The sequence below is a fragment of the Dama dama genome, chromosome 29 (assembly GCF_033118175.1).
Source record: "Dama dama isolate Ldn47 chromosome 29, ASM3311817v1, whole genome shotgun sequence".
NCBI lineage: Eukaryota > Metazoa > Chordata > Mammalia > Artiodactyla > Cervidae > Dama > Dama dama.
The window spans coordinates 19382526-19394742 of NC_083709.1; the positions used below are offsets into that span (position 1 = coordinate 19382526).

Here is a 12217-nt window from a genome sequence, read left to right on the forward strand (position 1 = left end):
TTTTAATTTTCTAGTAGCCACGGTTTTAAGAAATAAAAAGAAACAGTAAAATTAATTAGTAATATATTTTAATTTAACCCAGTGTATCCAAAATAACTGCACTTTAACATACAATCATTCCATATTGGCTCAGATAGTAAATAAAGAATCTGCCTGCAATGCAGGAGAAATGGGTTTGATCCCTGGGTCAGAAAGATCCCCTGGAGAAGGATACCCACCCCAGTATTCTTGCCTGGAGAATTCCATGGACAGAGGAGCCTAGCAGGCTACAGTCCACGGGATGGCAAAGAGTCGGACACAACCGAGCAACTAACACTGTCTCACCCGACATACAATCAACATAAAAACTAGTAATGAGACAGCCTACACTCTTTCTTTCAGGTTTGCAAAGCCTGGTACGTACAATATTTTACACTGAGAGCACATCTCAGCACTCAATCACGTTTCAAGTGCTCAGCAGCCACATGTGCCCAGGGGCTATTTTACAGAACAGATGAAATGGAGAGAGAAAACGAGTCGGGAGCAAGAAAACAGAACAGTTTAGCAACAACAGTACAAGAGAGGAGTAATGACTGGAAGGATCTGCATCCTAAATATTCAATGAAAAGCAGGGTGTGAGGCAGCGTGAACATTAAAAGCTCTAAGCAATCAAACAGAACTTGCAGAACCTGAATGGACAGAAGCTTGTGGTGGGGCCTGGGACAGAGGTGGCTGAATCAGGAGAGGGCCAGATTCAGCCTTTTGTTGGCCAGGCCATGTCTGGAATGGCTGTGGGGAAACTGGAAAATGTTTTGCCCCAGTGCGCTCAGTTTTACAGAGGAAGAGCCAGTGCTCAGGAGGATAAACTGATTTTCTAATGGCCAATGTGCAATTATACTGGTGGCCTTCCCATCCTGACTTCATTCTAGAGTTGCTATAACCATCTTGATCACTGTCTTTAAAGACAGAAGTCGGGTAATTCTAGCAAGCATGGGATACGTAAGGAGCATTAGGAGACCTATCTTTATCTAAAGCAGCATTTCACTGCCACACAAAGGCTCAACTCTTACCGAGTCACGCCAGTCCTGCCAGCCCTTTCTTACCTTGTGGAAGAAGGCAGCGCCTGTCAGCACCATGGACAGCTCACAGGAGTAGTTGGAGTTGTAGAGCCAGGACTGATGAGGGATGTCCCACGCGTGGTAACGGCCAGGGAAACCCACAATGCGGTCCCGGGCTTCTCTCCACACCCTCATAAAACACAAGCATATGCACACACCTGAGTACAAAGCTCTAAGGTTATCAGAAACGTGTAATATTACTGCTGCTATTTTGCAGGATCTCTCTTTTTGAGCTGTTACTTCTTTTTTCTTTTTAATTTTATATACCAAATCAATCACAAACCAAACAGAATAAAAACAAAGTATCACCCATAGTTTCCTTAATAAGCACCTGCTTATTGATCCTCTAACTTATTGATGCTGGTGGCTAGCATCTCTCCAGCCCTTGCAAAAAGAACAAGCTGGAAAAACACAGAAAGGCTCTAAGGAGTCTAAGGCATTTAAAGGTCTCAGGATGGGGTAAGTACAACAATCTGCTAAGAAGCAGGAAGAAGGTAATTTTTGTATCTATTTCTTTTTAATATTATTTAATTTCTTAAGCTCTACTTTTAAAGATTATAACATACTAGCATGGTAGGACTTGCACATAATTTATGTACACTGTATACTTAACTCCTCTCTTACTGAGTGACCCCCATCTAACCACGGTCTAACATTCTGACTGGAGCAGAGCTGGGGGGAAACCTGTACCATGAAAATCAGTGGTCTACAGAAACGGACAAATGAAAGACTTCATAATGTAAGAAATAAGCTGGGAATGTTTCCAGGATAAACGTTCTAACATCTCCAAATTTACCTTACCTCTAGGTAAGGTACAACAAATAAAATCAAATTCCCAGGCTGAAATCCACAGTCCTGCAGAAGTGCTTCAGGTGTACCATAAACAAGGATCCATCACCTCCTCCCTCCACCTCACTCCAACAGAGATTTAAACTGCCTAACAAGTCCCTCATCACCCACGAAACCTCAGCTCCTAAAGCACACAAGATTTCATTTCAAGAGTCCCTCTCCTGTTAAGTTTGAAAGCAACTAACCTAGTCCAATGAGCTTTCCAGGTGGCTCAGCAGTAAAGAATCCCCCTGTCAATGCAGGAGATGCGGGAGATGCGGATTTAATACCTAGGCTGGGAAGATGCCTGGAGAAGCAAATGGCTACCCACTCCAGTATTCTTGCCTGAGAAATCCCAGGGCAGAGGAGCCTGGCAGGCTACAGTCCATGGGGTCACAAAGACTGGACACAACTAATGATGCACACACACAGGCCAGTCCAGAAGATGAGAAGTTACAACTTATATCACAACACAGCAGCCATCTAGATGGGCTTTCTGCCACATCCCACCCAAACCCCTACCTCCATCCTTGTTTATCTCCTAACACAGACTTCCAAACACTCACCTAAAAAGCTATGTTTTAATAATATATTTTGACAGTTACAGAATATAAGGATTGTTAATAAATACCAACAGTATATCCAAAGGCTATATCAATACTCCTAAAAATACTGATCCTTTCAAATGCCTCGAGAAGAGAAACCTACCTTCCAGTACATGATCCCTCACTGTAAAGCTTACACTTTTGCCCTTTTAAAAATAAAGTTTATTGAGATATAAATCACATAGAAGACTCACTTGTTTAAAAGTATATGACTCGCCGGGGGTTAGTATTTAATATATTCACAAAGCTATGCAACCATCACCACTTCAGAATATTTTCATAACCTACTAATAAAAAGAAACTCCATAACCACTAGCAGTTTAGCAGTCATTGCCATTCCCCCCAACCCCCAATCTCCCACGGCAACCACTAATCCACCTTCCGTCTCCATGGCTCTGCTTGTTGCAGACATTTCACACAAATGGACTCACACAGTACATGACCTTTAGTGACTGGCTTGTTTCACTTAGCCTGTTTTCATGTTGTAGCACGTGTCAGTACTTCATTCCTGTTTGTTGCCAAGTAATATTCCACTGTATGGATATACCACCGTTGGTTTATCCATTCATCAGCTGAAGGACATTCTGATTGTTTATACTTCTCTTGTTGTAGCTTTTTTTTTTTTTTTTGACAACTGATTTTTCTTTGGTGTGTGGCAAAATACACATAACATGAAATTTACCATTTTAATTATTTTCAAGTATACAGTTCAATGGCATTAAGTATATTCCCACTGTTAAATGATCATCACAATCATTTACCTCCAGAATGTTTCCATCTTTCCAACCTAAAACCTGACCCAATAAACATTAATTTGGCATTCTTGCCTTCCTTTAGTTCCAGGCACCTGCCATTCCACTTCGTCTCTATGAACTTGACTACTGTGAGTGCCTCATATAAGCTGAATCATGTTTATACTTACTGACTCTTATACATAATGCTGCTATGAACAGTCATGGACTGTTTTTGTACAGATACGTGTTTTCAATTCTCTTGGGTCTCTCTATCCACCCCTTAAAAACATACTATTTCCTTCTTTGCTACATAAGCTGAAGTCAGCCAAGACCCACATTATCTTTGGCCAGAGGGACAGTTTCTATGGATATATTTATTTATTTACTCTAGATCAAAAACAGCTGATTTACAATTTTTAGGTGTACAGCAAATTGACTAAGTTATACATATTATTTTTCAGATCCTTTTCCATTAAAGGTTATTATAAGATATTAAATATAGCTCCCTGTGCTACACAGCAGGTCCTTGTTATCTATTTTATATATGTGTGTGTGTTCGTGTAAGACTCTGCAAAATGACACATGTATAGTAGTATAGATCTTTTAATTCCAAATTCCTAAATTTAGCCCTCCCCCCATTTTCCCCTTTGGAACCATTAGGTTTATTTCCTATGTCTGAGTCTATTTCTGTTTTGTAAATAAGTTCACTTGCATCATTTTTTTTTAGATTCCACATATAAGTGATTATCATATGGTATTTGACTTTCTCTAACTTACTTCTAGTCAAGGCTATGGTTTTTCCAGTGGTCATGTATGGATGTGAGAGTTGGACTGTGAAGAAAGCTGAGCGCCAAAGAATTGATGCTTTTGAACTGTGTTGTTGGAGAAGACTCTTGAGTCCCTTGGACTGCAAGGAGATCCAACCAGTCCATCCTAAAGGAGATCAGTCCTGGGTGTTCACTGGAAGGACTGATGCTGAAGCTGAAACTCCTATACTTTGGCCACCTCATGTGAAGAGTTGACTCATTGGAAAAGACCCTGATGCTGGGAGGGATTGGTGGCAGGAGGAGGAAGGGACGACAGAGGATGGGATGGCTGGATGGCATCACCGACTCCATGGGCATGAGTTTGAGTAAACTCCGGGAGTTGGTGATGGACAGGGAGGCCTGGTGTGCTGCAATTCATGGGGTCGCAAAGAGTTGGACACGACTGAGCGACTGAACTGAACTGAACTGACTTCACTTAGTGTGATAATCTCTAGGCTCATCCATGTTGCTGTAAAGGGCATTATTTCATTCTTGTTATGGTTGAAAAATATTCCACGGTATCTATATACCACATCTTCTTTATCCATTCATCTGCTGATATCAACATTTAGGTTGCTTGCATGTCTCAACTACTATAAATAGTGCTGCAATGAACGTCAGAATGCATGTATCCTTTTGAAAAGGGAATCCTCCTACACCCTTGGTGGAAATATAAATTGGTACAGCCACTATGGAGAACAGTATGCAGGTGCCTTAAAAAACTAAAAACAAAGTTACCATATGATCCAGCAATCCCATTCCTAGGCAGACATATGGAAAAGATGAAAACTCTAATTCGAAAGCAAAGTTTTTAGATCAAAGGATGTCCAAACAAATGAGAAAATACTCAGCGTAATAGAAGATTTGGAAGTAGAGTCAGAGATAATTCACTTGTCTTATAACCAGAGACTAAACCTCAAATTTCAAATGATGGTAAGAGACTCTCAACCACTTGATAAGAAAAAGGCAAAGGATCTGAGCAGACATTTCTCCGAAGAAGACAGACGGTCACTGAGCACATGAAAAGATGCTCAGCACCGTCAGTTATGAGGCTCCCCATTACTCTCTCACCACCTGGGAATCTGGAGACAAATGGAAAAGATCAAAAATCTTTCTAAATCAAGAACCACAGAAGATAGCAAACACCAGTTATCTTAATAAGCTTCAAACTCATCAAAGCAGGACCGCTTATCTAGTCATTCTTGGGATCGAGCGCTGATTGGCAATTCTCCTGTAACACCCCATGACTCTGTCCACAGTCTCCAGTCCCTTAGCAGGCTCTCAAGTACACCACGCGGTGTCGGAAACACCCCACCTTCCCGTCCCTCCCCTGTCGCCATCAGTAACAACAACTGTGGTAGCAAAGGCCCATTTCTGCTATCATCACATGGCTTTTGTTCCTTTCATAAAATCAAGGAAAGAGAGCTAGTTACTTATTATTATGGTAAAAAGGAACACATTCCAGTGGGATTTTCACAACTGCTAACAACAGATTCTTGCCTCAATAGCACAGTGGTAGGAGGAGGTAAGAGGAAACGAGAGGCTGGGTGAGCGAGAGGAAGAAGAGATGTTCCAATCTGTCAATAATGTGCCACGTGACTATACATGTACCTAAGACAAATACAACAGTGAAGCCGCTGCTCCTTTCATCTAAGTGTCTGCACTTACCCACCTAAACCAAAGGAAGCCTGAAAGCGAGGGGCCTGCCAGGCCCTCAGCGCCTGAAACAAAAGCACAGAGAAAAGAGTTCTCCATCCTGGATCTATACTTCGTTTGATTAAGATCCCCAAGGATATCTACTCCCGTGCTTCTCAAACTATGTGGCAAAGAAGTAATTTTCCCTGGGCTTGTTCATGCTTTTGTAAAAATACAATCAAAATGAATTGCATGGTTTCTTAAATATAACACCAAAAGGACAAGTAACCAAAGAAAACCTTGAAAAATTGGACTTCATTAAAATGAAAAATTCTGTGCTTTGAAGGACACCATCAAGAAATGTGAAAAGACAACCCACAGAATTAGAGAAAAAAATTGCAAATCATTATCCCTGATAAGGGACTTGTACCTAGAATATAGAAAGAACTCTGACAACTCAATAATAAAAAGACAAACCAGTCATGTACACACTGCTATATTAAAAACAGAAAACCAAAAAAAGACCTACTGTATAGCAAGGAACTCTGCTCAACGTTATGTGCTAGCCTGGATGGGAGGGGGTTAGGGGAAGCACGGATACAAACATACATATGGCTAAGTCTCTTTGCCGTTCACCTGAAACCACCGCACCGTTTTTAACTGGCTACATCCCACTACAAAATAAACGTTTAAAGTTTAAAAAAAAAAACTGACAACACAAATAACAAACAAAGTATCTAAATAGACATTTCTTCAAAGAAGATATATAAGTTATTCCTAAACACATGAAAAAATGAGCAATATCCTAAGTCATTAGGGAAATGCAAATCAAAACTACACTGAAATACCACTTTGCACCCAGTAGGAAGGCTATAAATAAAATACAGAAAATATCAAGTGTCAACAAGGACACAGAGAAATTGGAACCCTCATTCACTGCTGGTGCAATATAAAATGGTGCAGCTACTTTGGAAAACAGGCTGGTAGTTCTTCAAAATGTTAAACCAAGAGTTACCATGTGACCCAGTAACTCCACTCCAAGATATATATCCAAGGTATGTATCTATAAATAGTCATATAAAAAAGCATGTACATTAATGTTCACAGCAGTATTCACAACAGCGAAGAAGCAGAAATGACCCAAATGTCAAAAAATGGACAAATAAAATGTGTGTGTGTATGCTCAGTCATGTCCAGCTCTCTGCGACCCCACGGACTATAGCCTGCCAGCTCCTCTGTCCATGGGATTTCCCAGGCAAGAATCCTGGAGTTGGTTGCTATTTCTTTCCGCAGGGAATTTTAACCCGGGGTAGAATCCATGTCTCCTGCATTGGCAAGCACATTCTCTACCGCTGAGCTACCTGGGAGTCAACAAAATGTGTACATCCATACAGAATGAAGTACCGACAGATGCTACAAGACAGATCAACTCTGAAAACATCATGTTAAGTGAAAGAAACCAGTTACCAAGGAGCACATATTATATGGTACCATTTATATGGGATGTCTGATAAATTTACAGAGAAACTAAGTACATTAATGGTTGTCAATGGTTTAGAGAGTTCGGAGAAAAATGGAAAATGACTGCTAATGGGTACAAGATTTCTTCTGATGGTAATGAAGACTTCTAAAACAGATTATGGTGACGGTTGCACAACCCTGCAAATACACTAAAAGCCACTTAAATGAGTGAACTGTACGACGTATGAATTATATTCAATAAATGTTACTCAAAAATGAATTACAGGAAAATGTTCACACTTGGATGTCACGGTAAGTGTCAAGTTATTTAAAGGCCTCTAAATATCTACCCTCAATTTCTGTACTTACCTCACCCTGGACAGGAAATAAACTGCCCAGGAGTCCACGCCAGGACTGGACACGCCCTGCGCGGCCCTGACCTACGCTGCTCTCTTATCTGTTCTGTTCCTTCAAGGTGAGATATTTAAGCCCTGGGGCTTCCCAGGTGGTGCTGGTGGTAAAGAACCCTCCTGCCAATGCAGGAGACGTAAGAGATGTGGGTTCAATCCCTGGTGGAGAAGACCCTCTGGAGAAGGGAATGGCAACCCACTCTGCTATTCTTGCCTGGAGAATCCCACGGACAGAGGAGCCTGGCTGGCTTCGGTCCCTGGGGTGGCACAGAGTCGGACACGGCTGGAGCGACTCAGCACACAAGATGTCTCGTTACCGCCAGCTCTGAAATCTGTCTGGCTGCCTCATCCAGGTTTGGAGTTAGTTTCCTGTCACTTGCAAACAAAAGCGTTTCTTGATTAAAAATCAGCTCCTCACCGAAACCCAAACATGATTTCATCATGGCGGAGGTGAGCGTCATCATCAATAGACAGGATGGCCTCTGTCTCGATTTCATTCCACGGCAGGAATCGGTTGTTCAGACTGTTCTTCTCAGTACGAACCACCTGTAAAGAGGAAGGAAAAACACTGATGACCAATGCTGTACCGAAGAAGGCAAAAGCAAGGCTGTCTTTAGGTCAAAGGAGATTGTGGCTAAATATACTGAAGTGAAGAAGAACTAAAGAGCCTCTTGTTGAGGGTAAAAGAGGAAAGTGAAAAAGCTGGCTTGAAACTCATCATTCAAAAAACTAAGATCATGGCATCCAGTCCCATCACTTCATGGCAAATACAAGGGGAAAAAGTGGAAGCAGTAACAGATTTTATTTTCTTGGGCTCCAAAATGACTGTAGATGGTGACTGAAGCCATGAAATTAAAAGATGCTTGCTCTTTGGAAGGAAAGTTATGACAAATCTAGACAGTGTATTAAAAAACAGAGACATCATTTTGCCAACAAAAGTCCAGATAGTCAAAACTATGGTTTTTCCAGTAGTCATGTACAGATGTGAGTTGGACCATAAAGAAGCCTGAGCGCCAAAGAACTGATGCTTTTGAACTGTGGTGTTGGAGAAGACTCTTGAGAGTCCCTTGGCCTGCCAGGAAATCAAACCAGTCAATCCTAAAGGAAATCAACCCTGAATATTCATTGGAAGGACTGATGCTGAAGGTCCAATACTTTGGCCACGTAATGTGAAGAGCCGACTTATTGGAAAAGACCCTGATGCTGGGAAAGATTGAAGGCAGGAGGAGGAGGGGGCGACAGAGGATGAGATGGTTAGATCCAGCATCACTGACTCAATTAACGTGAACCTGAGCAAACTCAGAGATACTGAAGACAGTGGAGCCTGGGATGCTGTGGTTCATGGGGTCCCAAAGAGTCGCACGCAATTTAGAGACTGAATAACAACAACAAAACCAAACTGTGAAATCTAGCATACGTCTTATCGGAATAAAAACTACCTGGCCATTCAGCAAACTTATAAAGATTTCACACTGGACGCTCTATTCATTTGCTAACTAATTTTCCTGGGAAACAAGCTAAAGCTGAGGATTAAGTATGCAACAAACACGGTTGAGGGATATTAAAAATAACTTTCCCAAGAGAACACAAGGTGGCAGAGCAGAACTGAGGTTATGATCCTCAGCTCTGGATCCTCAGCCCTGGAAAACCCAACTCGAACTCCCTGGAGTCTGTGCCATTTCTGAGTCCCGATTTAAAAGGCCTTTCTTTTTGCTCTAAAGCAAAGGCGAGCCCATCCAGTTGAGGTTAATTACTTTGATTTTGCAACTGCTACCTGCTACACTGACTACACTTACGAGAGCTTTTTCCTTCATGGTGCACCTGGTTCAGTAAAACTAAGAGCTTCTGCGTCCAAAGAAATTCCCAATTGAAAGAACTTCTATCTGAAGTGACTGACATGTGCAAAGCTGCTATTTCTTCCCGAAACAAAGATCAGCACTCAGTTGGATGAACTACATTATCATTTACAAGATTATTTAAATGTGCCTCACTGCGAGGCTTCCCTGGTGGCTCAGACGGTAAAGCGCCTGCCTACAATGCAGGTGACCCAGGTTCAATCCCTGGGTCAGGAAGATCTCCCGGAGAAGGAAATGGCAACCCACTCCAGTATTCTTGCCTGGAGAATCCCATGGATGGAGGAGCCTGGTGGGCTACAGTCCACGGGCTCGCAAAGAGTTGGACAGGACTGAGCAACTTCACTTTCACTTTTTTTCGTTCAAATGTGCCTGAGATAGTAGCTCCTACTAGGTAGTAGCTTTATTATTCACTTTGACACTGAAACAAGGATGAACATATTCGAGTACTCGGATAGCTCCTTTAATCTTACGGTTTCTATACCCATTAATTCATTGACTAACTAGTGAGGAATCATCATTTTATTGTCAAAAGCCATAAACAAAGAGAACGTCTTGAGTAATCATCTTTTTAGACAGCTGGGAAAGGACATCCTTCTTGCAATGGAACACCTGTACTGAGGCTCACCTCTACACAACGTGATGAATATAATTTTATCCAGGGTCTAAAAGCTGAGTGTTTTTGTTCGTTGGTTGGTCACATCCTGCAGCATGTGGGATCTCAGTTCCCCGACCAGGAACTGAACCCATGGCCCCTGCACTGGGAGTGCAGCATCTTAACCACTGGACCACCAGGGAAGTCCCTGTGAATGGCTTTAAAGGTTCTCCCATGACCTTGTGAGTACTGTCTCTTCAGCTTAAAATCCTCTCTCTCCTATTCCTCCACCACAACTACTCTCCCCCTGAGCACCCGGCTCAGATGTCTCCTCATTCACCAATCTTGTCAAAAGTACGAATAATTAATAATCACTTCTTCTATGTTCTTAAAGCAGAGACCTCACATTTCAATTAATTCATTCCAGCACACTTAGAATCCAATTAGTTCAGAGCCAGAAGGGCTTGGAGAGCATTCAGTCAACTTTTACCTTACGCGTGGACAATGGGCCCCTCACAGACCTAGACTCCTCACGTATACCTCCTACCTCCAAATCAGTCTTTTTCAGATAAACTTAGGTTAAACTTCTAAGTCTCGTCTAGCTAAGGCCCCATGAAAAATGCATTTTTAACTTGTGTACCATCAAGAAATAAAAATGCTGCCGAATAAGAAAACTATGAAAAAACAGTTCATCATTTAGAATGTTTACTCTAGTAAAGAGCTTTTTAAAATTTCGCCTTAGTCCTGGAGGAGTCCCTACCAAGTCAGAACAAGGAGAAATCGGTAACAGATTTGCTGCTACCAACAGCAGACGTCAGGGGTAGAGCAAAAGACACAGAAATCCATCTTGCCCTGCAGCACTTCTGAACAAGATCAAAATCTCCGAGCTTGTAGCCTGGACCTCCCCAGCTTGGGTTCAGTAGTGACAGAACAAAGGCACTGAAGCCCGGGTCAGGAAAAAGAGAGGAGCGAGCAGGTGAGGCGGCCAGATGCTCACTGTGGGGGCTGCCCAGCTCAACCCCCGGGGCGGGGGGGGGGCGCCAGCAGGAGCAGAAGTCAACTGCCAACATCCAGGGACAGTAAAATGCCATCTGTAGCTTGAGACACACCCAATTTCAGAGGTGTGCAAGTGTAAAATAACGTCCACCCTAGGTCGGTGGACCTCGGCAGCTATGCACTGTAACGCTCGCCCCCACAAACTACCCTGGGATCTTTCACGTTACTTTCCAAGCACACCCAGCATTCACTCAACACAGAATGGCAATGCTGCCAGTTCAGGGGAACAGAGCTTTCCCTCAATTCTACCAGGGAATACACATCGCTTAAAATGAAGAAAACAATCAATAAAACATCCAACTACTGAATGTTCAATTGTAGGTTACCAATTTTGTGGGTTAATCACCAGGAGGACTATCTATGCCACAATTAACAATTCAGGGGCTTCCCTGGTGGTGCAGTGGATAAGAATCCGCCTGCCAATGCAGGGAACATGAGTTTGATCCCTGGTCTGGGAAGACCCCACGTGCCACAGAGCAACTAAGCCCATGCACTACAACTGCTGAGCCTGTGTTCTAGAGCCTGCAAGCCACAGCTAGTGAAGCCCGTACCCCTGGAGTCTGTGCTCTACAAGAGAAGCCCCCACAATGAGCTCTCACATCGCAAGGAAGAGTAGCCCCCACTCACTGTAACTACAGAAAGCCCACAAGTAGCAACGAAGACCCAGCAGAACCAAAAAGAAAAGGAAAAAAAAAAAACCCAGGAACACAGCACAGAGCTATAGTACTCAAAGTGTGATTCCAAGGTCAACAACATGGGCATCACCTGGGACTCCGTTAGAAAGGCAGAATTGCCAGCCTTCCTAAACCTACCAAGCCAGGATCTGCGTTTTAACAAGATCTCCAGAGTGAGTCCTAGGCACACCGCACTTTGAGAGGCGCTGGGACAGAGGGAAAAGCATGGCTTTGGAGTCAACCAGAAAAACTTGAGTTCAGATTTCAATTTTATCACTTACTACATGCATGAGCCTGAGCAAGCAACCTCTGGGCTGCATCAACTCAGCACCACGCTGTGTGCAAACAGGGAAGCTATTTACCAGCCACACTTGACAACGCTACAGTCAACTCCTTCATCTAAAATTAAGAAACAACAAAAACTAAAACCATCATGCTTTGATACCTAGAACACAGCCAAACT

At 42.7% G+C, this 12217-nt stretch overlaps 1 protein-coding gene and 1 non-coding gene across 6 annotated transcripts in view; one reads left to right on the top strand and one right to left on the bottom strand.

Moving 5' to 3' along the window:
• Positions 1 to 12217, bottom strand: part of EXTL3 (exostosin like glycosyltransferase 3) — a 125189-nt gene that overhangs the window by 15802 nt on the left and 97170 nt on the right. For all 5 annotated transcript variants that reach the window (XM_061132682.1, XM_061132680.1, XM_061132677.1 and 2 more), the window contains 2 exons: positions 7995 to 8122; positions 1083 to 1227 (listed from right to left, as the gene is read on the bottom strand). In XM_061132682.1, the coding sequence (XP_060988665.1) occupies positions 1083 to 1227; positions 7995 to 8122 (273 nt within the window). The remainder of the gene's footprint in view (positions 1 to 1082; positions 1228 to 7994; positions 8123 to 12217) is intronic.
• Positions 9577 to 9649, top strand: TRNAC-ACA (transfer RNA cysteine (anticodon ACA)). Its single transcript has one exon. It is a non-coding gene; the product is annotated as a tRNA-Cys (tRNA).